The sequence below is a fragment of the Euleptes europaea genome, chromosome 11 (genome assembly GCF_029931775.1).
Source record: "Euleptes europaea isolate rEulEur1 chromosome 11, rEulEur1.hap1, whole genome shotgun sequence".
Lineage (NCBI taxonomy): Eukaryota > Metazoa > Chordata > Lepidosauria > Squamata > Sphaerodactylidae > Euleptes > Euleptes europaea.
Window position 1 is genome coordinate 52,479,095 of NC_079322.1, and position 27,143 is coordinate 52,506,237.

Sequence of the window (27,143 nt, forward strand, 5' to 3'; positions counted from 1 at the left end):
ATGGAAAATCTGTCATCAGTTACTTTTGCAGTGCTTCTATATAGACTGTTTACTATGAATGTTGCAGGATGTTTTAGATACATAATAGTGGGTTGGATCCACATGTGTCCTTCCTGGATGTGGCAGGTATTTTGGGTTTATACAGCAATTTTATAGCTAGCACTAACATAGCACATGATAAAAGTGAAACTAAATCTTTAAAAAGCTCTTTGCAAGAGCTTGCACTTGCATAAATGTTTGCAGAACGGTGTTAGTGGCTTAATTCCTTCTGCTCAGTGTTTTAGATCCAATCCAGTGTTTACTAACAAGATATAAAAATAATGGGACAGAATAAAATGAGTTTAAGTAATAAATGTTTAATCAAATAATTTTACATATTATTAACAGCATTCATTTGGCCAAACATCTACATGGTTGTAATATCCTACTGTATATAAAGTGGGAATGTATCAAGTATAGACTATGAAAGTGCAAACAGCATTTTCAAGGTTAGAGTATTTTTTTTTTACATTATAAAATTAATTGGTTTACAAAATAGGCTTGCCAAACTTTCGTTCTGAATCATAAAGTCAATTACTGGGGTGGTCTTAAATTTTAAATAAGTACCAAGAAAATACATATTTAATATGCTAAATTTCATGCTTGGAATAAAGTTAACACAGAAACAATGGAATATACTGCACAATCTAAACCAAGTTACAGGAAAAACCAGAACCCACAAACTTCACTATCGTCACAGAGAGCACTCATACATATCTTAGCTTTGCAAGACACCTTAATGCAATACACAAAACCTGTGCAAGGACCATCCTGTTTGGAAATTATAACTTAAAGAAGCTGTATGTGCGTCTCAAATTGATGTAAGCGTAAGACCCATTCATAAGGACAGAATCTTGAAGAAGCCTTATTTTAGATTAAGAGGGTTTTATATCAGATAAATGTTTAAATAGATAATTTTCCAGTGTCGGAAAGGGGTTCAACATCAATACTTTCAGGATAGGGCTGTTAGAAGCGAAGCTAGAAAATGTAATGGATCTACAGAATACAGTAATAGAGCAGCAGACTATTCCTTCTAAAGAAACTTTCAGAAGAAACAGATTTTAAAAAAAATTTGGAGTAAATAATTAATATGTAGTTTAGTATTATGAATTACAGGGAGTGCAAGATTCCAACAGTAATCTTTTAAATGAAAAAGAGTTAAAACACTTTTTCTTGTAACTCACAGTAATCAATATACATACAACCTTACTTGCTGTCATAATACTTTACTATACACACTCAGTAATGAGAAACCTTTATATCAGACATCGGCAGGTCTCTCATGTCACTTCAAACATGAAAACGGAGCATTTCACTTATTTTGCTTGTATTAGTCTAGGTTTTAATTATATGTAAGCAAAACAGTAATTTAAACAATTTCTTCTAGTTACAATGAGGTTTTGATGCTTTTAAGCCAATTTAAACAAGAATTTTCTTCACAGTAGGACACCACTAGGGAAGGTCTTTATTTTTCTTCCTTTTACATTAAACAGCAACCACACACCAAACAAATATTGTGCAACTTGAAAGAATACACAGTAGTGTTTGTTATTTATATATATAAAAAAACTCTGAACACTTAGGGTACGGTGCTCCTCTGGGCAGGCACATGGAGGGATCGTTCAAGAGAGCCCTGTTTTGACCCACCCCACGGTACAGATGTGCAGGCAGGCAGCATGCCAGCAGCAGTGGGGATGGGCGTTGCGTGTTTGACTCCTCTGTCCACTCTTCCCATTCTGCTCAAACAAGTTACGCAACTCAGAAGTTTTCACTGCCAGTGCGCTCCTGAACTGATTTACACCCTTCTAAACCCTTCTATAGATGTAACTCTGCTTAGGAGTGGGAGGGCTGGATGGAGTTATGGGAGGTATGCACAGACCTTCCCATCACTTGGATTGTTCTAGCACACATGCCAAGAGATGGAGGAGGGGGAAAACACGGTTTTGTGAGTCCTACAGGGCGTCCCTCTGCGCTGCGCCTACACAGTGCAGAATCATACCCTATGTAATTATTTACTGTAAAGGCAAGGCCATGAGTGGTTTGTTATTATTATTTTTTTAAATGGAGGTCTTTGCAATTCATAGCATAACTCCAAAAGAGATAACTTCATTACTCATTTAACTGTGGCAACTATCTGTTCTGATTAGGCAAAGGCACGGTAACATGTTGCATGTAACAAGTATTAAACCTTTATTACGGGACTGCCTCTAACAAGGAAATTTCATTTCTTATAAAATGTTACCATTAAACGCAACTGCACTGATAGTGCATAGAATGCATTGTTTATTATGGAAAACAAGGAACGATGATTGCACTTCCATTAAAGTGTCTTTCAATACAGCATAGCTGCTGCTAAATCAACTGTATTTCAATGTTTAAAATAACTGTTCTTAACAGCAGAATTAGGCTTAATTAACTTAAGATACAGGTTGGATGCAGTCGCTATGGCAATAAATGCCAATTAAATTTGGAAAAGCAATGCTTTCCAGTGGTTTCCCCATCACGTCAGCTTTAAGAGTAAAACACTGCACACTTTGTGTTGAAATTAATTTGCTATTCACAGTTTGGCACATCTGTACTGTAAATAGACATGAAAAAATCTTTGATTTTAATTAGAAAAAAATCCCACTTCTTCATTTGTAAAGCAGCATTAAAGAGAAGTATCATAAACCTCAATTCACACTGCTAGTTACAGATTAGTTGGGCAAAGGCTATGTAAAAAGCAAGGTACAAAGGAAAACATACCGCTAAACACTGTGTTGTTAAAAGACAATTAGAATAAAGGAGAGGGGAAGAAGAAAATGGTTTCTTAGGAACAATAACCCAAATGAATCTTAGTAAGCTTTAATCCATACTTTCAAGTTAAGGATCACCAGCCTAAGGCTAAATAGATGCTGCATTGTATTAGGAATGTAGAGTACAAACTATTTATTCCTCTCTCTTCAAAACAAACAAGATCCTTGCTGTTAAATGCAATGGAAATTCCCTGAAAGATTTGTGTAATCTTCCTAAAGAACTCAAAGGGAACTCCTATGTATTCCACCTCTACACTACCAGTAAACAACTGAGCTCTCCTTACACGGGCCAGTCTCCAGAATGCTATGCTTACTCCACATTGTGTACCTCTGGCAACTGCCTAGCCTGTCTGGCTCTGTAATCAATTTCTATGTTCAAACTTTTTTTGTGTGCGTGTGGTCACACCAAATGCACATGCTCAGTCCACTCAGTTGAGGTCTGGGACGTCTGACTTGAAGCATCTCCTGAAGCGTCAACTTGGCCAGCGGACTTCTCAGCAGAGTCACCACTCGGCGGTACCGCTTCATCTGGAAGAACAGCCCCAGCTGCAGCACTCTCTTCGGTTTGGGTGCATCTGCCTTCGTTTTTGAGTGCATCCTGAAAAAGTTCATGCTCTTCCAGAGGGTCCTGTCTTACACTGGGAATACGTGGCTGCTCTACCAACCCCTCTTCGGCACTGGGCTGCTGTGAATCATCATCGGTTTCCGTACTCGCAGAAGGAATGAGCGCAATACTCTGGGGATTCATGTCATGGAACCAGGCCATAATGTTTCCAAGGAGGTTTTCATTTAGATTGGGGTCTTGGGTACTTGAATCAGCTTCACTAGAGGTTGAATACAATCCGCTTCTTGCATCACTGAAAGTATGAGAACTAAGGTGGTCGGCTGAAAAGGGATCACTGTCTGTGCTTAGTTTCAACAGACTGTCACCAAGTTCTAATAGCTCTGAGCTACTCAAAGCAGCCCTTGGGTTATCTATATTTATGGGACCAGAGTCTAACCTTGTAGGCAAAGAAGTACCTATTGCTCCTAAAGAAGCTTCATTAGTCAGAAAGTCTCTAGTTTCCTCGTCAATAACCAAGCCAGATTCTTGCAGTGATAACTGAATGGCAAGCAGGATATTGGGGTCATCTTCATCCAAGGAACTCAGAGCCTATGAAAGGTTAAAAAAAAAAACCTTCAGAATTAAACGTGCTCCTGTATTTAGTACAGCAATTTTACCCATATTATTTCGAAGTTCATTTTTAATTTAAGTTCATATTACATTCATTACTTCATGAGAATACATATTAATAATATTTAATTCTGCTTAATAATCTACATGTGTGATCCAAAGCATGCTAATTTGTAAAAATGTCCCCCCAAAATAAATGGAATTGTACATGTGTTTACAATGGAGGTGCTGGACATCATCTGTCAACAACCATCTTAAAGTGACATACAGAAGGCAGAGTTATGAAAAGATACAGAAACGGCACAGCACAGGGCAAAGGCATATACCTGCAGAGAATCTTGGTTTTCAGAGCGACTGACAGGAGTATAGTCATGAAGAGATGAGCTGTGAAGGATGCTCATGGAAGCAGAACTCACCATGGAATTACCGTGTCTTCTGTTACTTCCAGCTTCTTGGGTATCTGCTCAAGGGGGGAAAAAGATTCACACTTTTCAAATCCATATTTTTACTAGCATGTATCCTACCATTCTGCTCAGTGACGCTTGAAGCCTTCTTCCTTCAAGGCAAGCGGCTCCTGGGCTGGAAGGAGAGCCATTTAAGCTGGAGGAAGGCTCCAGACTGCTGAACAGAATGCCAAGACATAAGCCAATACCTCCTGCACCTGAGCCCAAATCTTCATGTGCAGCACTTCAACTAAAGCATTTCAGCCCTGGTATACATGGGGTGGGGATGGGGGGAATGAGAATAGCTAATTACTTCTTCTGACAGCTGATTCACACAGTGTTTTTTAAATGCCTGATGTGGTATACATGTTTATTGTGATTAGTCTGAATGCAATTACGTATTTGTCTACAGTCTAATGTATTAAATTTGAGAATTAATTTCATGGTAATACATAATTCTTGGTGACTTTCACACTTACTGTTATGTGTGTAATGGTGTCACATAAGTCTCACTTTTGTCGCTCAAAGAAATGTGAATCCTCACAAACATGTTGGTATTAAGATGAGGGGAGAACCAGTATAGGCCAACGGTTGGAGGGAACACATATTTGGTAGTTGCATAAGAAGTATGAGGATTATGCGTTCTAGGGTGATACACATTGACAGTATAAAATACAACATATGGTTCTTCAGATTCCCTTATTAAGGTGGTTATATGTGAACTAGGGGACGGAAGGCAGCATGGTATAGCCCAGTGGTCGGCGAGCCGCATATGGCTTTTTGGGCCCTTGAGTGGGGCTCTGCATGCAGGCACGAGGGAAGGTGGGTGCCGCCATTTTGTCGGCGCGACAGGGAAGCAGAAGTCTTGCCGGGGAAGCTCATCCCGAGCCTTTGGGTCTACATATTCATGCGAACAATCTTTTCAAGCATGAACCTTATCAAGAGTAAACTGAGAAGTCGTCTTATTGATGAGAACCTGAAATTAAAAACAACAACATACAAACCTGACTTACCCAAACTTTCCAAGGAGATGCAAGGCCATTGTTCACGTTAAGTGTTTGTCAGTCATTGTCATGATTTAATTTTATGGATACCTTACTTACAATTTAATTTTTATCAATAAATAAGATCATTATTAAGTATGATATCAAGTTTTATTCAGTATACCTATAGTTTAATTAAGACTTAAAACTTTAATTAAAGTTTATTAAGTTAATAAATAGTGTACCTACCTATATAGTTTAAGAAATTTGGCTCTCAAAAGAAATCTCAATCGTTGTACTGTTGATATTTGGCTCTGTTGACTAATGAGTTTGCTGACCACTGGTATAGCCTGATCTCGTCAGATCTCAGAAGCTAAGCAGGTTCAGCCCTGGTTAGCATTTGGATGGGGGACCACCAGGGTTGCTGTGCAGTGGAAGGCACTGGCAAACCACCGTCTCTTGCCTTGAAAACCCCATAAGGGGTCGCCATAAGTCGGCTGTGACTTGACGGCACTTTACACACACATGTGAAATGGGCCTTTGAAAGGGCAGCCTTGCAGGAAGCAGCGAATGTTCTGGAAAAGGACTTTTTAAGCTAGTTGGCAGTGACAGACTGTCTTTGTAATTGTTTTGGGTCCCCCCCCCCTTATGTTATTTTATTTAAGTATTGCTACAGAGCAAGGTATATAACATGAGTCTGGCAACAAGCTAGGCTCCATTCAGATGTCACTTCGAACTGGGATATGTGCAAACCTGCTTGTTGCTAGAGTAATGTATGCACCTGGTTCCACCCCCACTTCCCTTCTGTCACAAAGAATCCCAGTTAGATGCTAATGCTGGTTACCTTTGATGCAGGTATGTTGGATAAATTAAACAGAATTAATTGGTCCCCTACAAACTGGGATTCTAAACCCGACCGGAATGGCTATTACTTCACATAGGTTCTTTGACTCCAGCCACTGTTGTTGCCTTCTGCTTTCAGCACTGTTTGACCAACAACCAAGGGAAACCTCTGCGAGAACAACTGAATATACCTCTTCCATAAAAGAAGAGGCATGGAACTTTTTCTCGCATTATGGCCACAACTGCATCCTAGGGAAACCCCAAGTTTTATCGGTAAGAACGAAAAGGCGGAACTCAAAAGAGTCTTTTGAGTGTTTGTCATTTTTATTGATAAGCTCAGTTATTCTTCTGGGCTCCACAGTCAATCTCAGAAAGACTAAAATAATTCCAGAAATATTTTATTTTCCTCTCAAGTGCAATCCTAAACACAGTTACACGCTTCCATACCCGCTGACTTCAGCGGACCTAAAAGGGTGTAACTGCTTAGGATTGTACTGCAAATCGCCTCCTGTTAGGTTACACTTGGCCATTGGCAACATCATGAAGTTTCCCCCTTGCTAATCAAATATGAAGGAATTATTTGTTGGTAGAAGCCTCTGTGTTGACTGATTTTCTCTCTAAATCAAGAAACAGCCACTTTACTGGGGGTGGTGGGGGAGAAGGGAATCTTCTCTGTAAGATCTTACCTAATGTGCTCTCGCTAGGGTCATCTGGGTCCGGAGCATTACTAAGCAGGCTGTGCATATCTCCACGTCGGCGTTGTCTGTGCCTCCTCCGATACTGAAATTCAGCATATTCCTGCATAAACCAAAGGTTACAAAATACAGGGGAGCATGCAATAATAATTCTGGGCATCACAACAGCACATTTAAAGGAAAAAAAAGTCTGCCTGTGATTTTATGCATTATAAAATCACCTATTTTCATTAACAAAAAAACAAAAACAAAAAACCCAGCAGTCTACACCATGCAAGCGTTTTTTAAAAATCAAAAATATACAAGATAGCCCCAAGCACACAACGTTACTAAATTAACAGCTTAGCTAACCTAAAAAGGCTCTCTATAAAAGCTGCTGTTCTTTGACTTCTTGCAATCTATTTTGTTTGGATAATTTTTTTACAAAATAATATCATCAGGTACTCATGAACTTTTACATCATAAAAATAAATGATATGAAACAAAAGTGCCTAGCGAGCGTCTTTTGCAAAAATTAAAATACCCAACAAAAATTACCCCAATTCAAAGTCTTACATTTTTCTGTGTAAATCATGATTGTTTTGTTCAGAGTATGTGCAAAGCATCTGCAAGTACCCCATTTTGCCAAACTGTAAGTCTCAGTTGACTCTCACAGTGTAATTCCTGATTCATCTTCCACCAGGAGATATAATTGATATATATATTTAATATATTTAATATATATAATTTAATATATATATATATTTTAAAAAAACTGGGTTTTTTGTCTGCCTATCTTGTAACATGCATAATTGGACTAAGCTCTTATGTGCAAAGCTGAGAGCGCCTTATTCAAAATCTGCAGGATGTAACAGCAGTTGACTGAGGTCTCATTTGGAGCACAATTCTTGCTTTGATTACAAAAGGGAGGACTCACGGCTCTTGTGAAAAGGTGTACCCTACCTTTCAACTGGGCAGCTGTTAACAGAATGGCACATTAGATACATAAGATATACAGCAGGCCAAAGAAACCAACCTCCACATGTATACTGATGGGAATAAAATAAATCATATGGTTGCTTTAGAAGCTCACTGAAAATGTCAGTTCAGAGCGTTGTTTCTGTGGAAAGGTCATATTTAATTTAAGGATTTATTAGGGAAGAGAGACTGCAAATAGAACATCAAATATTGTAATTTAATTGTGCAAATCTTGGGTTAAATCCTAAGGGGGAGGGAATGCAGCATATAGCCCAATCTTGTCAGATCTCAGAAGCTAAGTTGAGTTGGTACTTGGATGAGGTACCACCAAGGAAGACTCTGCAAAGGATGGCAATGGCAGACCACCTCTGTTTCTCACTTGCCTTGAAAGCCCCTTGCTGGGGTTGCCATAAGTCAGTTGCAACTTGACAGCAATATATACCCGTGTTGGCGAACCTATGGCACACGTGCCGGACTTGGCATGCAGTGCTCTCTCTGTGGGCACGCGCCTGCCGCCCAGGTGGGCGGGGGGCTTTGAACTGCGCCACGCTGCCTGCAGGCAGCGCGGCACGGTTCAAAGCCCTCCCCTTCCCTGGACTGCCTGCCGCCCAGCTGGGCGGCGGGGGCTTTCTAACGGGGGGGGAAGGTTGGGGGAGGTTGGGGGCAGCAGGGCCAGGCACCCGGGGGGGGGACAGGGGGCCCGTCCCGCATTTGTGCTCCGTCATCGGCGCCCAGCGCTCGTGCCCCTGGGCCCCTCTGGGGAAAGCGGGACCGCCGTCCGCAAAGCCAGCGTGGCCTTCTGGCCCTCGGGGGGGATCCCAAGCCGCTGCCGCCCACCCACCCCCGGCCTGAGCTGGGCGGGACAGTGCCTGCCCCCACACCCCCCGGCCAGACGGCCCTTCCGCGGGGCCGCAGCAGCTGTGCGCCAGGGGGGTGGCCGCCAGAGCCCGGCCAGCAAACCGGGAGGAAAAGGATCGGCCCGGCCGCCCCTCTCTCTCTTCCATGCAACTTCTCCCCCACCCCGCGCTCGCTTCTCCTGGCCTTGCCGGGCTTCCGCACTCGAGCGCTCAGCTGACCAGGAGCCAGGGCGGACCCAACTTCGCCCAGCCGTGGCTGCGGAAAGAGCCTCCCCGGAACGTGTGGGCGGAGCACAGGAGGCAGTGGCTCCTTCCCCCGTCCCGCCCGACTCTCTGCGTGGTGCGCGTGGAGAATGCCGCCGGGGAAAAAAGAGGAGCCGTCGAAGGCCAGCGGGCGGGCAGGGCGTGCGCAGAAGGGCCGTCAGGGGGCATTGCGTCTCCCAGCTGTGACTTGACAGCAGGGCGGGCAGTCCAGCTGGGCGGCGGGCAGTCCAGGGAAGGGGGGGCTTTCGCGCCGTGCTGCCTGGCAGCGTGGCGCGGTTCAAACCCCCCCCTTCCCTGGACTGCCCGCCGCCCAGCTCAAAGCCCCCCCTTCCCTGGACTGCCCACTGCCCAGCTGGGTGTGTTGGCACTTTGCGATAAATAAGTGGGTTTTGGGTTGCAGTTTGGGCACTCGGTCTCTAAAAGGTTCGCCATCACTGATATATACCTAAATCTAAGGCAGTTCTATTGTGTCAGTGATATCTGCAGGTTTGCTATTCACAGTGCAAGAGGACTGCATCCTACACTATTCCCCCAAATTTCAGGAGAAGCTTTTTGGGTGCGTAAAGGGAGAGGCAGGATGTATACCTTTCGTGAACAGAGCTTACACGTTTTAGAATGCAAGCCATGGTGTCCACATTTTGAATACGTGATACTGATCAGAAGGGTAATGGAGTTTGAGAAGGAACCGAAATAAAAGTTCAGCTAAAATTATCACTTCATACTGTCCCCCTAAACCTCTGAGCCCAGTAGATGATACCAAATAGGACCGTCTAAAGAACAGCACAGCATGAGCCACTTTGCACGAGGAAGTCATGTCGCCATCTAGCACAACACTGCCGTAACACTCAACAAGGGAAAAGCATCTACCGTATTTTCCGGCGTACAAGACGACTGGGCGTATAAGACGACCCCCCATTCTTACAGTTAAAATATAGAGTTTGGGATTGTCCCGAGTCCACGGCCTGGGGCCGGCCCTCGGGACTGCGCCCCAACCCCGTGGCCACTCCCGGTCCTCCTGGGGCGGCTCAACCCCCGGGGAAACAACACCACTTACCGGGGCGGGAGAAATAGGGGGCGGGGGCGGCTGGACGAGCTGGCAGCGCGCCGGGAGGCGGGGCTGGCGGGAGGAACAGGAGGAGGCCAGGGGCCGACCTCCCAGCATGGAAGAGTGTGTGCCGACCCGGAGCGGCGGGACATGGCTCTCAGGGGGAGTCGGCGAGGGGAGAAGGGAGCGGGGAAGAAGAGGGGGACGGGGGCGAGAGTAAGGGCCCTCGAGAAGGGAGAGGCTAAAGGCGAGATGAGGACTTAGCCGACGGCCCGTGGAGGGCGGGGCTAAAGGAGGGTTTGGAGGGGAGGGAAGCCCATAAAGACAGAAGCTGAAGCGGAGGCCGGGGAGGAAAGGGGGCATGTTGGGTGTGCTAGGCGGCAGCCAAAACACCCTGTGCCGGGAGAAGAGAGTGGCCACCCCAGCCCCGGCCAGCCAGCCGCATGCCTGCCTTGCGCTGCCGCTGGAGCACAGCCGAGCACTTCCCTCCGTGCACCCCGGCGCACCTGGTTCCGAATCCGAGCTGGGCAGTGAGCGCCCTCGCCCGGCTCGCCTCCCCTCCCTCCTCTGCCGGACATGGACAGAGCGGAGGCGGCTCCCCAGGCAGATTCTCCAGTCCGGCTCGGAATTCAGCATCCAGCGTATAAGACAACACCCGGCGTATAAGACGACCCCCGACTTTTGAGAAGATTTCCTGGGTTAAAAAGTAGTCTTATACGCCAGAAAATACAGTAATCAAAACTTACCTCCTAAAGAACCAACATAGTAGCAAAGAACTCTAATATCTGCATTATTTGCATATAAGCACATGTTGCTCATCCCTTTATAATAATTAAAATGTTTATAATAAAACATTCAATTATTGGGAAGAAAGCACTATAAGGAGAAGTGGGCAAAAGCCAGCCAGCCAATTTGCCTGTAAGAAGCAAATTACATTCCTGGGAGCACAGCACTACCCAGCAACAATAGAAAAGGAAATATACAGAAAAGCATATTACAAAGTATGGGAAATAATACAGTATGTTTAAACAACACCAAAATATCAAATTCTATGAAGAAACACTGAAGTAATATCTGCCTTCTCATCACACCACAAGGTAGCTAATGCCATGTATATGCTTCAAGATATCATTTCATTTCAGGCGGCTGTGGCTTACTATGTCAACTGTGCAACTGCTTTCTTTTTGTCTACTCTTCCTTAGGCTGGTGTAACCGGATTGTCCTAGTTGATGAGCGGAGTTTGCTTCTCTATCTTCCTAGCTTTTACATAACGCTTATCTCTGGAAAGTTGTGTTACCCTGGAACAGTGCAGTCAACACCTGCCTATAAACGGCAGCGATTACCAGTGCTGCAAAGTAAAACATGGTTGCACTTACCTGTAACTGTTGTCCATTGAGTGTTCTTCTATGGAGGCACACATGGAAAATGTGCATGTGCAGGCCAGCTGTGGACATTCTAAAATTCCAGAGAGCGCAAGGCACTCTCCTGCCTTTTTATGCCATTTCCCACCCAATGTGCCTATAAAAGGGAGAAGAGCACCTCCCTCCTCAGTTCTTAGATACCAGCACTGGAGAAGGCACTAATAAAAAAGAGAACACTTAGTAGGGAAGGAGGGCTGGATGTGTGCAAGCCCAGAAGAACACTTGATGAACGACAGGTACAGGTAAGCGCAACCATGTTTTAATCATTGTGTCTTCTGTGCAGTCCCACATGAGCGACTAGCGAGAATTGATAACGTGCCAAAAAGGTGATTATGGAGCTCTTAATGGAAAAGACTCTGCAGTTATTGGATACGGAACATCTGTAATTCTCCCAAGGTTAGTGGCTTACAGCTTTCGCCAGCACATTGTCCCTTCCTGCTATATGCATGGCCTAGAAACTCTCCTTATGTTTTACTGTCCGTTCCCAAATGCCAAAGAGACCATGTCTCCACCCACCCCCTGGGGCTTTGATGAGAGGGAGACAAGCTATTAAAGCATACCTTATAGCCCTTAGTTTGAGAACATTTATGTGGAGATCGCTTCTGTGTGGAGACCCTAGTCCTCAACCTTTTTGAGCCTACAGGCACCTTTGGAAGTCTGACACAGGGTGGTCACAACCACAAAATGTCTACTGCAGAAAGCAAAATATATAACAAAATGGTTGCCACAAGTGGTGGAACCACAGAGCATCAGGGAGTTTCCCCCCGTTTGGACACAACAAGACAGTGTTTTGTTCACTGCCTGAAGGATATTGACAATATTGTCCTCTGGGTGGTAGGACAGTCCAGTTTTACTGTCAAGGGCAGCACCCACAAAAGTTATGCAATGAGTTACGTGGAGACCTAAGTCCTGAAGGGTGTCTAGAGTCAATGAGATGTGGGCAGACATGGTGTCCCTGGACTGTGCTGTAATTAACGAGTTATCCAGGTACAGGAATATGCTGCAGCCCTTCTCTGTGAGGTGGGCAACCACCACCACCAGTTTATAAACACTCTTGGGGCAGAGAAGAGACTGAATGGAAAGACAATAGATTGGAACCTGGTGCCCACATGGGAAATGAAGAAACTGAGATATGAAAATAAGCATCTTGAAGGTCTATAGTTCTGAACCTCATGTGAACATTTAACAGCAGTGCAATAGCTCTGAGAGAAACAATACGAAACTTATTTGCAACAATGAACTCGTTTAGAGCAAAGCTTCTTAAACTGTGGCTTGCGACCCCATATGATTGTAGGGGTTGCAAAAAATTTGGCAACACTATACATTTCTTTATGATTTATTATCAATAAATGTTTGATTTGTATACATATTTTATATACCGAGGGTCGCTTAAAAATTTCTCGGGCGAAAACAGGTCGTGAGCGGAAAATGTTTTAAGAAGCCCTGTTTAGAGGACAAAGGTCTATGATGAGGGGCTATAGCTCTTAGCCTGGCATGTCTCCTAAACACCACAGAGGAGGCCATTGACCTAGAGAAACAATCGACTACACCAAGTTGTCTACTCCATGTCATGTAGCCAACATCAAATCACACTAGACAGGAATAAAGCTTTGATGGGCCACTGTAGACAGCGATTAACTCATTACTACAAGTATAATCCCACACACAGTTCCATTCGCATTTCATTGAAATGTAAGACATACACAAATGGGAAAAAAGAGGACAGCTAATGTAAGAGAAGCAACAAGGACAGGAAGAGGAATATACAGTGAGGGGAAAAAGTATTTGATCACCTGCTAAATTTGCCCATTTGCCCTCCGATGAAGAAATGACCAGTCCATAATTTTAATGGTAGGTTTATTGTAGCTATGAGAGACAGAATAACAACAGGAAAAACCCCAGAAACCCAGAAGACAAAAGTCAGAGATTGATGTGCATTATAATGAGTGAAATAAGTATTTGATTCCCTATCAACCAGCCAGGTTAGGGTTAGGGTTCTGCTGTCGACAATAAATAGAAGCAATCAATCCATCAGATTCCAAACTAGCCACCATGACCAAGACCAAAGAGCTGTCCAAGGATGTCAGGGACAAGATTGTAGACCTGCACAAGGCTGGACTGGGCTACAAGACTATTGCCAAGCAGCTTGGTGAGAAGGTGACAACCCTAACCCTAACTGTCAACCTCCCTCGGTCTGGGGCTCCATGCAAGATCTCATCTTGTGGAGTTGCAATGATCATGAGAACGGTGATGAAGCAGCCCAGAACTACACGGGGGGGAACTTGTCAATGATCTCAGGGCAGCTGGGACCATAGTCACCATGAAAACAGTTGGTAACACACTACGCCGTGAAGGACTGAGATCTTGCAGAGCCCGCAAGGTCCCCTTGCTCAAGACAGCACATGTACAGGCCCGTCTGCAGTTTGCCAATGCACATCTGAATGACCCAGAGGAGAACTGGGTGAAAGTGTTGTGGTCAGATGAGACCAAAATCAACCTCTTTGGCATCAACTCAACTCGCCGTGTTTGGAGGAGGAGGAATGCTGCCTACGATCCCAAGAACACCATCCCCACCTTCAACAATGGAGGGGGACATATTATGCTTTGGGGGTGTTTTTCTGGTAAGGGGACAGGACACCTTCACGACATCGAAGGGACGATGGACGGGACCATGTATCGTCAAATCTTGGGTGAGCACCTCCTTCCCTCAGCCAGGGCATTGAAAATGGGTCGAGGATGGGTATTCCAGCATGACAATGACCCAAAATACACGGCCAAGGCAACAAAGGAGTGGCTCAAGAAGAAGCACATTAAGGTCCTGGAGTGGCCTAGCCAGTCCCCAGACCTTAATCCCATCGAAAATCTGTGGAGGGAGCTGAAGGTCCGAGTAGCTATACATCAGCCTCGAAATCTTACTGACTTGGAGAGGAGCTGCAAAGAGGAGTGGGACAAAATACCTCCTGAGATGTGTGCAAACCTGGTGGCTACCTACAAGAAACGTCTGACCTCTGTAATTGCCAACAAGGGTTTTGCCACCAAGTACTAAGTCATCTTTTGCAAAGGGATCAAATACTTATTTCACTCATTATAATGCACATCAATCTCTGACTTTTGTCTTCTGGGTTTCTGGGGGTTTTCCTGTTATTCTATCTCTCACAGCTACAATAAACCTACCATTAAAATTATGGACTGGTCATTTCTTCGTCAGAGGGCAAACGGGCAAATTCAGCAGGGGATCAAATACTTTTTCCCCTCACTGTAGCTTCTGCATCAGACCAATCCCAAAGCTCACAGCTGATCGTGGGCCTTGATCCAGGAGCCAGGTCAAGAGGAGGAACAGCAGCAGCTGGATCCCAGGCCTATGACACGCTATGAGCGGCTTTCCTTCCTTGACAGCAAGCAAACAACATAGGGAGCTTCCTTTTTAAGAGATGGAATCCCCCCTCACATCATATCCTAAGTGCGGCTTTAGCTGTGACAGTGTTTGTCCAACCACAGTTAAAGCAAGCGGAAGAACAAGGATGCCAGACCTTGAACCCACTGGAGGCAGAGATTCATCTCTTACATACCTACCCTAAGTTAATAAGAGTATAAAATAAATATATTTCCTTCTATTGTTAAGCAGCAAAAATACAAAGCTCATTCAGACTTTACAAACCTCAGTAGTATGCAACAACATTAGGACGCTATTCATGCAGAGTTAAAATACATAATTTCCATCATGTACATAATTAAAATTCACAGAAAATTACCTCAGGAGATGCAAATCCTAAATATTCCCAATCCCATGTTCCGCCAGCAAAGCTATAAATTAAACATATTTTGTTACTTAAGAACAGAATAAAAGGAATACTAGCCAACAAATTGAGAAAGTTTTTAATGTGCTAATCTTATTATTTAAGAAGCACAAAAAGAACTACAAAATTAATCAAAATTATGAAATTGCTAACTGACTTTTTAAGGAGGACCCACCAATAATAAACAGTTCATTGATATATCACAATCAGTGTGACAATCTAATAATTCAGATTTATGTTGTCTAAAAGAGACATTCATTATATAGTACAGCAAACATTTTGTTAACTGGCACTCTTGGGGAATGGGAGCGGCTGGTTAATCAAATGTGCCGGATAATCCACTTATTGCTCTTGCTCCACCCCCTACAAAGAGGAACAAGCAGCAACCAAACTCTATCCTGCTGGAGACCCCATGGTGACTGGCAAAACCCTTCCCCTTGAGCCACCAGTCACTGCTGGCGGGCCAGTGGCCAGCGACCCAGGAGTCCTCCAGCAGAGATGGATCCTGACAGCTTGAGGCAGACTGAGGGGGAAAGACAAAACTGAGGATGCCATCAACTGGCAGCATTGCTGTCAGCAGCCCAACAATGGTCACAGGCATTAAGTCGGCTGGCAAGGAAAGAGTTGGCACACACGTGCCCACAGATGCAGGGGTACGGTGGGGGGTAGGAGCTTGCCCCCCCTGGGCAATGGATAATAAACTGCTGGATAAAAAATGATTTTACTGTATTATTGGACCAAAAGACTAGCAGAAAGAAATAGCATCAATGGAAGGTCACAACTTCTCTTGAGCTATTCTGCCTGAGCCCCCCTGAAAGGCGTGCAATTTGTTTCAACCAGCCTTATACTCCCGTCCCCAGAGTTTTTAGAGAACGTCCAGCTTTATGAACATTAACCTCACACAATGGACTGCAATTTCAATTGGACACAAAAAAATTGTTTAAAAAAAGTAAACTAAATAGCTGAAGCATTTGCTGTCCTGAACGAGCTGAACGGATACCAAATTGCATCCAATATTTTAGTGCTCTGCAGTGCAAAGCTATTAGATGTCGACCCGCTCTAGCAAAGGAGAGTTTATAAGGGGGGCTTACCAAGCTTGTGGCTATGAAGTGAGATTCTATGGGCATGCAAATACGTGTTATGATTAGGTTACCTGCGCCTTGGAGCCTCAGGAGAATCTGCAGGAGCAACTCCACGGGCCACAGACGCCAAGAACTCTTGCCTCTTCTGCTGCACAAGGCAGGCTGCCCGTATAATTTTATGACGAGGAGTACGAAGGTAAGGCCTATTTACTTTCTGAGCTAGATCCTCTGTAACCATTTCAAGGTCTGTCTATAATTTAAAAAAATGTCTGTATCAAATCCTTATAGGTTAAACAAGAAGGTCCACTAATATAGCCTTTTGTCAGACAGCAACAATGAGTGAAGGCAGAGATGCTCAACTGCTTCAAAAGCTCTAGTCAGCTTTGCAATACCTTTCTCTGGGATGACAAATTAACGTTTAAGAGTTTTTGAAAGGAAACATGTTTTTATCAAATAAATATCCATTGGGTAGCTATGATAAAAATGACAATTTTAGGAAACTTTTTAACATGTTTCTTTTAATCTTCCTTACCATATAGTGAACATAAAGCGCTCAAAGCACTTTACATGGATTCACAGGGTCGGCGTAACCATAACATAACACTGCTCCTGATTTAGGATTAAGGATTGGGGAGAGAGCCATACTATCAGATGCTCCTTGCCACTCTACCATAATCCCAAATTTCCTCCACTATTTGGGTGGATCCAACCATTGTCCAAGGAACCTTCCTCCCACTTAAGGAGATTTCCTGAAACAGAAGAGCCACTGAAACTGAAGGAAGGCTTCAAACTGTGCTCAGTTGGCTGGTAGGATCCACTTCACCAAGATTAAATAACACGGTTAACATAAATCCAGGTGTGCTTCGAACAGCACTATTGGAGACATCTATGCTCTGCCCCATAGCCCCTTATGTTATCTCTGCCCTGGTCTTCAGAATCACTACAGCATCTCTTTAACATAGAATATTATAATAATATATCCATACTGCCTGTAAGGTGAGTAGAATAATAGTGGATAAAGTCTATAATTGTGGATAAAGTCTATGTTTCTGTTTCAAGTATTGTGCCATAAAATAATTCTGATAGCATTCTTTCCCCCTATCAATTTAATTTGAAAAAAAAGTACAGTATAGAATTTACCTGTCCTATTGATCATAGCAAACAAATTGATATTAAAGTTGAGAACTACATGCCACGGTTTAGCATATGTAATACGCATCTCACTGTGCCAACAACTAATAATTGGTAGGGGCTGTGGCTCAGTGGCAGAGCATCTGCTTGGCATGCAGAAGGTCCCAGGTTCAATCCCGGCATCTCCAGTTAAAGGGACTAGGCTAGTAGGTGATGTGAAAGACCTCTGCCTGAGATCCTGGAGAGCCGCTGCCGGTCAGAGTAGACAGTACTGACTTTGATGGACCAAGGGTCTGATTCAGTATCAGGCAGCTTCATGTGTTCATGTGTTCACTTTATGACCCTTATAAAGGATGACAACACAAAATACTGAAGACACAATCCAGCCAACACTAGGAACCATTTCGGTAAGTGCTTAACTCTCTTTCACTGAAGATGGGACAGCATGGTCCTTGCAGGTACTTCCATTCTACCATATGGGATGTGGAATCTAGCTCGATGGTCCAAGTTCCCAAGGTACAAGACCTCTGTGAGGATTCGCCTGTCCTTTTCCCATCATCGCCAACTGCTATCACCACCAGAGGCTTGTAGAGACATGCCATTTTAGTCCCTCTCAAAACTAAGTTCTCTTTATGCTTTTTTAAAGATTCCATTTCAAATTAAGAACGATAAGCCTTTCATAGCAGTGCTCTTTGCAACTTAGGTAACACAGATGAAGGTTTTTTATATGGGTGCAAAATTCATTAAAAAAAGAAAAAATTAACTTTAATTGTAATTCAAGTCATTGGTTATGAAACAGGGACTTTTAAAGTTGAGCATATTGTCTAGCAACTACAAAGCAAAGGGGAAAAATGATTACACACAATTCTCTCTCCCAAGATTCAACTCTCTATAATGGCAACATAATCTTAAAGTTACCAGATTTCTGCTTCTATTTTCTTGTGGTGGTTCTCTTTCTGTTACATTTTCTGCATACATTTCCTCTGGCATTTGCTAGAGGAGGACCAAAAAAGAGCCCTCCATTCTCCCCTAAGAATCTCTGAAATGCTCTCTTGGCATTTCCCCCTTTCTAACAGAGTTCCTTCCTTTAAGAACCATCAGATCTCTCCCCTTCTGCAGGTGGAAAAGTATTAGTCTCTTGGCTCTAGGAGATTCATGATTAATGAGGCCCCTGATGCTACAGGAAAAACTCTTTTGTTCCATTGGCTACCTGGCATCCTCCTAGTCAGACCGAGGAAGAATTAGAAAAACATGAACCTTTGGCCTGTTTGGGAAGGCTCTTTTATGTTAAGCATTAGCAGAGTGGAAATTAAACATTATTCTTCTAAAGCTGTTATTTTTACAGAATTGCCTTTGTTTTAAGGTGTCATTTCACAAGAGTCAGTGGGATTTAAATGGCTGAATTGCGTCCTAAGAATACAGGTCTAAAGACAATTCTTGGGAAGCAAGCTTCACAGAAAAAGGATAATTCAATCCAATACAGAAGACTATTAGATTTTTAAAAATGCAGAAAAACAAGCCACACATATATTCTTTACCTGCATAAGTTCAAATATTTCCTTTTTTGTGCTTTTGGGTTCTAGAAAGAATCCATATGGGTAAGAACACTTCAGGATGCGACGGGTTTTCAGGAGTTCTTGTACTGCATCTTCAATGAATGTAGTATCCGGACAACGTCCTTCAGCTACAAGAGAAGTCTAGGCATTACAAATAGAGTTTTTCCCCACCTGCTGATGCGATGACTGTTTCATTAATAGAGGATACTAAACACTGAGTATTGTGTGAGTGTAAAATTAGACCACTCTCTCAAACAAACTGCAATCTAGACTCCAAATAGGAAAAAAACTCTTTAAATAGCTCCATTGTTAGTCTGCATTCACATTTCAAAGTCACACTGCTACAGACAATTTGAATTTGTTCTCCTTCCAACAAAGACAGGAACTTAACACGCCTTTCTTGACCACTTTCCTCCTCCTCTTCAAATCATCCTTCCCAGAATCATCAACTTTAATTATTTTATTATTTTAAAACTAACTTTGATTTTTATTCAGAGCTGATATTGTATCGAAAGAAAACTTAATTGAGATTGACCACTTTACTGTGGAAGAGACTGCCTTCTTAAAATATGTTTGTACAGTACCATGCATTAATGGGAAATTATAACTGGACTGCTCTACATAAACCTTAATTTCTTACTTCAGTGAGTTGATAGCATCTTTACATCCAATTTTGAACATGGCACCAGAGTGAAGATCAACAAATTCACACAATGGGGCCATGTGCAGATGGGGAGGGGTGGTGGTCTATGAATCTGAGGAAGCATCAGGTTGGCAGAAAAACTTGAAAAGTTAAAAAAAACTGGGAATTTTTAAATAGACTCAAAACTGTTTGTGCTTGCACAAACATTTCAATTCAGACAAAAACATGCTGACTGAGATCTTGCAAGTTCACAGTCTGCATTACAATGAGTTTTTAAAAAAGTATCAGCTGAAGAAAGAGGAGGAAAGATTATGAGAGGGAAGGCAGGAAGAGTTGCGCCAGTGTTTGGCTCTCGTGGCCCTTTCTTGCATGCCCAGGATAATGCAGATTGCCATGGGGGTCAGGAAGCAACTTTCCTCCAGGCAAGATTGGCCAGGGATCCTGGAGGGGTTTTTGCCATCTTCTAGGCATGGAATAGGGGGCCACTGGGGGGGGAGGTAGTTTGGAATTTCCTGCATTGTGCAGGGGACTGGATTAGATGACCCTGGTGGTCCCTTCCAACTCTATGATTCTATGATTGTAAGTGCAGTAGGAGGGCTGGGGAAGGAGCAAGACAGCCGTGGGGTAGAAGAGGAGGCGGAGGCGGCAGCAGTGGTGGGAGGTGGCAGCAAAAGGGGCAAGATTGAAGTGATTGGGGCAGAAAAGGAGTAAGAGATGGAGAAGGCAGAATGGGAGAAAGCAGTAAGTAGTGACAGCAAAAGCAGAATGGGAGAGGAGTCAGAAGTGGGTACCGGTAGGGTGATGGGATCCCCCCCCCCCGAAAGTTCCTCATGGGCCCTCTACTTGTATTTAATATTCTTTATTCTTTTAAAACTCAGTGAAAGCTCAATCACATAAACAGCATGTACATAAACATATTACACTAAAAAAATGTCCAGGATAAGATAAAGCACCCAAAAGTATATAAAAAGGGAAGATCACATGCATTTGAGTTTAATGAAGAGAGTTGCAGGCAGACAGCATTTGCGGTCTACTCAACAGGAACAGGTAAATTTTGGTTTCCAGTAGTGTCCTCCTTGTGTCATTTTTCAAGATGCTGAGATTAAACTAATAACAGCATGCTATGTAGTACTGGTATAGCTGTTATTCAGTAAAGATAGGGAAATGTAGCATATGTTCAAATTCTCTAGGCAACGTTGTTCTTCTGAATGTTGTTCTTGTGATGGTGCTCTCGGAGGTATCCACATTACGTTCGGAGGGCACAAGGAGAGTAGATGGTCCAAAACTATACTTTACTGAAGTAGGACTAGGATGCCACTTATGTGTCTGGTAAAATACTCATGGGATGGTGCTCAGGTTAGAACATAAGAAAAGCCATGCTGGATCAGACCAAGATCCATAAGGTCCAGCAGTCTGTTCACACAGTGGCCAACCAGGTGCCTCTAGGAAGCCCACAAGCAAGACGACTGCAGCAGCATTCTCCAGCCTGTGCTCCTCAGCACCTAATATAATAGGCATACTCCTCTGATCCTGGAGAGAATAGGTATGCATCGTGACTAGTAGCCATTTTTTACTAGTAGCCATGAATAGCCCTCTCCTCCGTGAATATGTCCACTCCTCTCTTAAAGCCTTCCAAGTTGGCAGCCATAGCAGTTCTTGCACCGCAGAGTGGATAACGATTGTAGAACATGATATCATACAGTTCAGCACCTGCACTAATAACAGAATGAGTGATGGAAAAGACCAGCAAAGCTAAGAAGGGGTAAACTATGTAAGAATTCCAGAAGAGTGAAGTAGTGCCCTGTGTGAAACTAAAGCAGGACTGGACTGGCCATTTATTTTACTGGGGAATCCTGGTGGGCCAGTGACCTAAGCTGCTCCCCTTCCTCACAGTAGGACAGGTGTGGAGTATGGGTGCCACTATGCCTATGCTCCTCCTTGCGCATGCCAATGCCCAGACCACCAAGGAGAAGCAGGGCTATGCCAATGGCACCTGTACTCCTCCTCACCACCCCCACTGCCCCCAGGCCAGCAAAAGGAGTTAGGGAACAGTGGCACCCAGGTCCCTCCTATGCCATGAGTACTTAAATCCCTCCTTGGTGGCCCCACAGTGCCCAGGCCAGTGAGGAGAAGCATGGGCATAGTGGTACCTAGCTTTGCTCTGCTGACCAGGGCGTAGTGTGGCCAACAGGGAGGAGTCTGGGCAAAGTGGCAGCTGGTGAATGGAGTAAAGGCACCTGACTTCCACCTGCAAGGAGAAGTGGGAGCATAGCAGCGCCTACCTTCTCCCTGTGCTGGCCCAGGCACGGGGCAACTGGGGAGGAGCAGTACCGGCCTTTTCCAGGGCCATTCTGGCCTCCTAGTCCACCCCTGAACTAAAATTTCTTGGGCCTGTGGAGTACATTCTCAAGGAAAGATGAGGGAAAGCAAGGAGCAATTTGACATCAGCTTATTTGGAATGTCAGAGGGAAATTTATGACATATGGAGCATGGAAGATGTTTGCTGATTCAGCATATTTGGACAAAATATCACTTGCTCTTAAATTACAGAAAATTCAAAGCCGAAAACATATTTGCAGTATAATGCTGTATTAATTCAAGTTAAGCAAAGTGAGACAAACTAGGCTCTCGAAATATTCAGTCCTGTCTTTACAAAAGCAGACGCCAGAAATAATTGCTTTGTGAAAAGCTCTGAAACAAGTATATTATACTGAATATATCACGGAAAATATTGAAACTCCTACTTCCACTGAGGGCTCTGCTCAGCTGCTCCATCTTTTCTTTGGCTGTTTTTAGAAGGCGTTGTTCTAACTAAAAAACAACAGGAAAAACTGTGAATTTCTGAACTAATAAAACTGTACAATAATTTGATGCAACTACTGTAACCGTACCTGATAGCTGAGCTCGTGGTTCTTAAACCTTGTATAGTAGTGCATAAATCTATCAAGTTCTTGAAATCTTTTGTGTTTCTTTTCAGCCTGGAAACAATGATAAGGCTTAAGAGGGGGAAGAAGCCATTAACAATTTACTGAGTTCATTTTAATGTACTGCTCATAAATAAAGCATATGTGCAATTAACCATTTTAACTTCTAATAACAAGTATTCAAAAAGAACAGGGACTGCTCAGAGAGGACATCCATAGCTGTGACAGAAGCCTACATTCACATACCATTTTTTTCCACCTCACAGAAACCATTTCAAATTCACCTTTGAGACACAAAACTTGTAATTTAAGGCCATGCCCTTGGTGTCAGGTCCACACTTCTTTACCAAGCTGATGGTCTCCAGAGTAGCAGCTTTTTTGAGTCAGGAACATTTCCTTACACCCTCACCTTCCTGGTCTCCATAACAGGTCTCCTACCAGATCCAGGGCTCTTCAGGATTCACAGATCACCATCCAACAGGTTTTTTAACCAATTGCCAAAAAAGTCAACTCACTCCTGCACAATCCCTTCTTCCTATAGATTCAGACAGCAGCAAACCTTTTCTGTCACTGGGGGATGATGAATGGTAATTCAGGCAGTAAGGTTGGTCCATTCATCCAGAATATTGGATTGAATGTCCCTGGCTCGTCTGCAGGGTTCAATGATTTCTGCAACGGTTATGGTCCTCTGGGTGACAGCCCACTCTTAGAGGGTGCAATGGGCCCGTCTGGTTTATCAGAAACCCACTACCTTCAAGAAGCATCTGAGATTAAAGGTGAGTCAGGTTCAATGACCAGATCTGCATTGGTGGATAAGGAATCATCATCTTAACAAGGACGTCATTCCAAGTGTCACCAAGCCTAGATCTCCATAGCTGCCAGCCTCTCCGTATGGGGAGCATACTGTTCACTAAGGCATGTACAAAGGCTCTGCAGTCAACAGGAAAATTCTTAAGAGCATAAACTTCCTAGAGCTAAGAGCCATCTGCCTCGATGTCAAACATTTCCAAAACAACAATCAGCACCCAGACATCTGCGTCAGAACAAATACCACAGCCAAAGAACAAGTGAACAGGCAATGAGAATGGGTCCAAAAACCTAAACTGGTAGTCAGCAGCAATGTTCAATGGGGGAAACACCTCTGTTCTCTGAGGGAACACATTAGTGGCTGTCTGAGCATATGCAGATTGGCTCAGCCAGCGTGGTGTAGTGGTTAAGAACTGTGGTTTGGAGCAGCGGACTCTGATCTGGAGAACAGGGTTTGATTCTCCACTCCTCCACATGAGCGGCGGAGGCTAATCTGGTGAACTAGATTTGTTTCCGTGCTCCTACACACGAAGGGGAAGGGAAGGCAATTGTAAGCCGGCTTGATTCTGCCTTAAGTGGAAGAGAAAGTCGGCATATAAAAACCAACTCTTCTTCTTCTTCTCAGTCAAAGCAGAATGGATCAGGGGAAGTACTGTCATTCCGGAAGTATTTCAAACCCTATTCCTTAGCTTTGGAATAATCTAGATCTCTTCACATCTCTGGAGAAGATCAAACTGAAGAGGTTCTTTTTCTACTATCACTGCCCACATGCAGAACAGAAAGATGTACCACTGGTCCTGTAGCCTCCAGGACTACTTTATGCCTTGCCCTCCCCAATCTCACTGTTAGCCAAAGTGATAAACTCAGCCCAGAGGAAGTAAAACTGATTTGCCTTGCCTCACAGTTGCCTAGGAGGCCTTGGTTCTCCAGCCTCGTAGTTCTGTCAATTCAACCCCTATGAGACTGACTATATACTACCTCAGGGTCCACTCTCACACCTGCATACAGGTTGGTTACAGTTAGCTGCTTGGTAACTAAGCAGCAATCGCTGACATCAAAAGGGTTTTCCACGGAAATGTTCCCAATCATGATACCATCTAACAGGTCCTTCATCCAGACTATGATTGCATCTGGAAAGTTTATGTCAGATGATGCAGGAGAAAGAGCCGGTAAACTGAAACAATTATTCTTCCTCAAATCATGCTTTTCCTTCAAAAGGGATTACCTGCCTTGGGCCTGGCCAGTGTTGCAAGAAAAGCAGAATATACAGATAATGTTAAATATATAAATGGAACTCAAGACAATGCTGTACCAGGCAACCACTTAACCAGGCAAGGAACTGACCAGACCAAGTTGCTATATCATGTGTCTTGTTCAGGGTTCATATTTGTTGCCACTCATCCTCTTTGTCCCTCCCCAATTCTTCAGGTGACATAGAGAACATGGGGAAAGGATACTAGGTTATGTGTCTTATCACACTTCATTTCCAAAGCATTCAAAATTCTTTTAAAGTGTAGAATAAAATCAGAGGTAAGATCCTACTTCTTACCTGAGTTCCAGAGTCAGAGAAGAGGAAGACTCCATCTAACTTAATGTTGTGCTTCTGAGAGTTTGAGCACTTCCAAAATGTTGTGTGAATAAGATGAGGAAAGGAATATTTACAGAAGGGTATGTATGTGAGGCTGGTTGCAATGGGGAAAACATTTGTGGACCCCCATTTTACAGTACAAGGCTTAAAGTCCAGGCTGGCGGAAGATGAAAAGTAAATATGTAAATTACACCAATGGTTATAGATTCAAGAAGTTAGGAAGAAAGATAACCAGAAATAGCTTCACATGGCTCCTCAATATCATTCAGTCTCTTACCTCTGCTGTCATTTCCTTGGACTGTTCCTCTACATGTTGAATGACTTCATAGCGAGTGCATCTATAATAACCTCCAGTGGAAGAACTATGTTTCTTCCATTCTTCCAAGCAAATCCAACAGAAATCATATTTACACTTGAAAAAATAAATCACAGATTCTTAACTCACTTCAGATTTTTCACAAGAGAAATACAACATACGGTCTTCATAACATAACCACAATCCACAGTCTTTCAGTATCTCTGTCCTGAATGGTTTAAATATCTAAACTAAACTATGGCATGAAACTTAGTTTTAAAAGAAAACTTAGCAGCCACTGAATTAGTTGAGTAGTGCATCTTCTAAATCCATACACATCAAAATGCCCTGTTGAAACAGCTCATCCACACAATTTGTTAGAAATATTCTATGAATTGTATCTCTCTAAGATTAATTTCAGCTCTTGTAATCATTCTTTTAGCAGCTATGTGGTGACCTCATTTGAGCAAAACATTTGCCTATGTCTTACCTAAGAAACGTTCTATATTCAGAATTACAAGGAGATAAACTGACCTACATAGATCAGACTGCAATTCTAATAAGTAGAGTTGGAATGCTTTGGGTGTTACATATTAAGTACAGACATGATGCAAGTAAAGAAGCAGATTCTCACACTGAGTAATTAAAGCAGCTAATGAGAGTGATGTACAAAGTGAGTACTGTAAAATTCACAAAGTAAACTTTCAAAATATCTATATATCTGATTTTGAACCTAGCCCAAGAATGCAGATCAAAAAATCTGCACAGTGGAGCCATGTAGAGAAATGGCAGATGAGAGAATCCTCAGGTTTGCAGAAAAATCTTATTAAAAAATTCTGCCTATTAAAAAAATAAAGGATAGGATTAAATAAAACAAATATTTAAATGTCAAGTTCTCACAAGATCTTAGCAGACATTCAGGATTGCTTAGGCAATTACACACACTATCACCCGTTTTCTGTGACTGCGGAGGTTATAAAAAATTACTGTTGCTGTTTTGAATCTTCAGGTGAGTAGGGGAGAGGAGTGGACCAGCAGTAAAAAGAAGATGGAAGATCAGGAGGCAGGGAGCAAAGCCAGAGTGAAGGGAGGGAGGAAAGAAAAATTAAACAAAGGGGGGTTTGAAGCATAGAAAGAGGAGAAGCTGCAAAGGGGAGTTAAGGAAGGACTGAAGATGAGAGAGTGAACAGATAGGTGGGAGGGAAGCAAAGAAACAGGGCAAAGAGAGAAGCTTTGGAGGCTGTGTGTTGAAGAGGAGTGAAAGCAGAGACCATGTGGGTAGAAGGTTCAGCCATGGAGAGAGGAGAGTCCCCACCGGTGAGTCCTTGCAGGTCCCCTGCTTGTATTTTATAAAATCTGTAGGACTTTTCAATGTTTGTTACCTTTGCACATTGCATATGGTTGCAGCCTTCATTCTTTTGAATTGGAGATTTGCAATTGGCGCATGGTTTAGAATTGGTGAGTAACCATAAGCAGTTGGCAGCATCTTCATAAGCTTCACTAACTCCCACAACTTTGCAGGAGAAAATAGAAAAGTTAAACACTTTCAGTAAAACAGTCTTTTAAAAGCAAAAGTAATTACCCATTTCCTAAATTCTTCCAAGAAGGCTTATTTTAAACTATGTTTTAATTCATTTTGTGCCCTTTTTATATCTGAGAATTAATTTTTTTTCATAAGCTAGTACTATGTCACAAACACTACGAAAATCTACAAAAAAACAAAGAGAAGAATCTGGATGATAAGAGATAATACATAGACCAAAGGTCAGGTGCATAGCTAATTTCCCTTGCCTCAATTTGTAAT

The 27,143-nt window shown here is 43.1% G+C and overlaps 1 protein-coding gene across 2 annotated transcripts in view; it reads right to left on the bottom strand.

The window, feature by feature from the left end:
• Positions 1–3,229: 3,229 nt before the first annotated feature.
• ANKIB1 (ankyrin repeat and IBR domain containing 1) overlaps positions 3,230–27,143 on the bottom strand; it is a 60,390-nt gene continuing 36,476 nt past the window's right edge. Inside the window, exons 10-19 of one of the 2 annotated variants that reach the window (XM_056857614.1) lie at positions 26,722–26,852; positions 25,322–25,456; positions 22,617–22,703; positions 22,470–22,536; positions 19,065–19,210; positions 16,467–16,645; positions 15,269–15,320; positions 6,964–7,057; positions 4,335–4,468; positions 3,230–3,987 (exon numbers count right to left, since the gene is read on the bottom strand). In XM_056857614.1, coding sequence (XP_056713592.1) covers positions 3,235–3,987; positions 4,335–4,468; positions 6,964–7,057; positions 15,269–15,320; positions 16,467–16,645; positions 19,065–19,210; positions 22,470–22,536; positions 22,617–22,703; positions 25,322–25,456; positions 26,722–26,852 — 1,778 coding nt within the window. In that variant the 3' untranslated portion in view covers positions 3,230–3,234. Of the gene's footprint in view, positions 3,988–4,334; positions 4,469–6,963; positions 7,076–15,268; positions 15,321–16,466; positions 16,646–19,064; positions 19,211–22,469; positions 22,537–22,616; positions 22,704–25,321; positions 25,457–26,721; positions 26,853–27,143 lie in introns of both variants that reach the window. The other variant, XM_056857613.1, reaches the window with a different exon arrangement.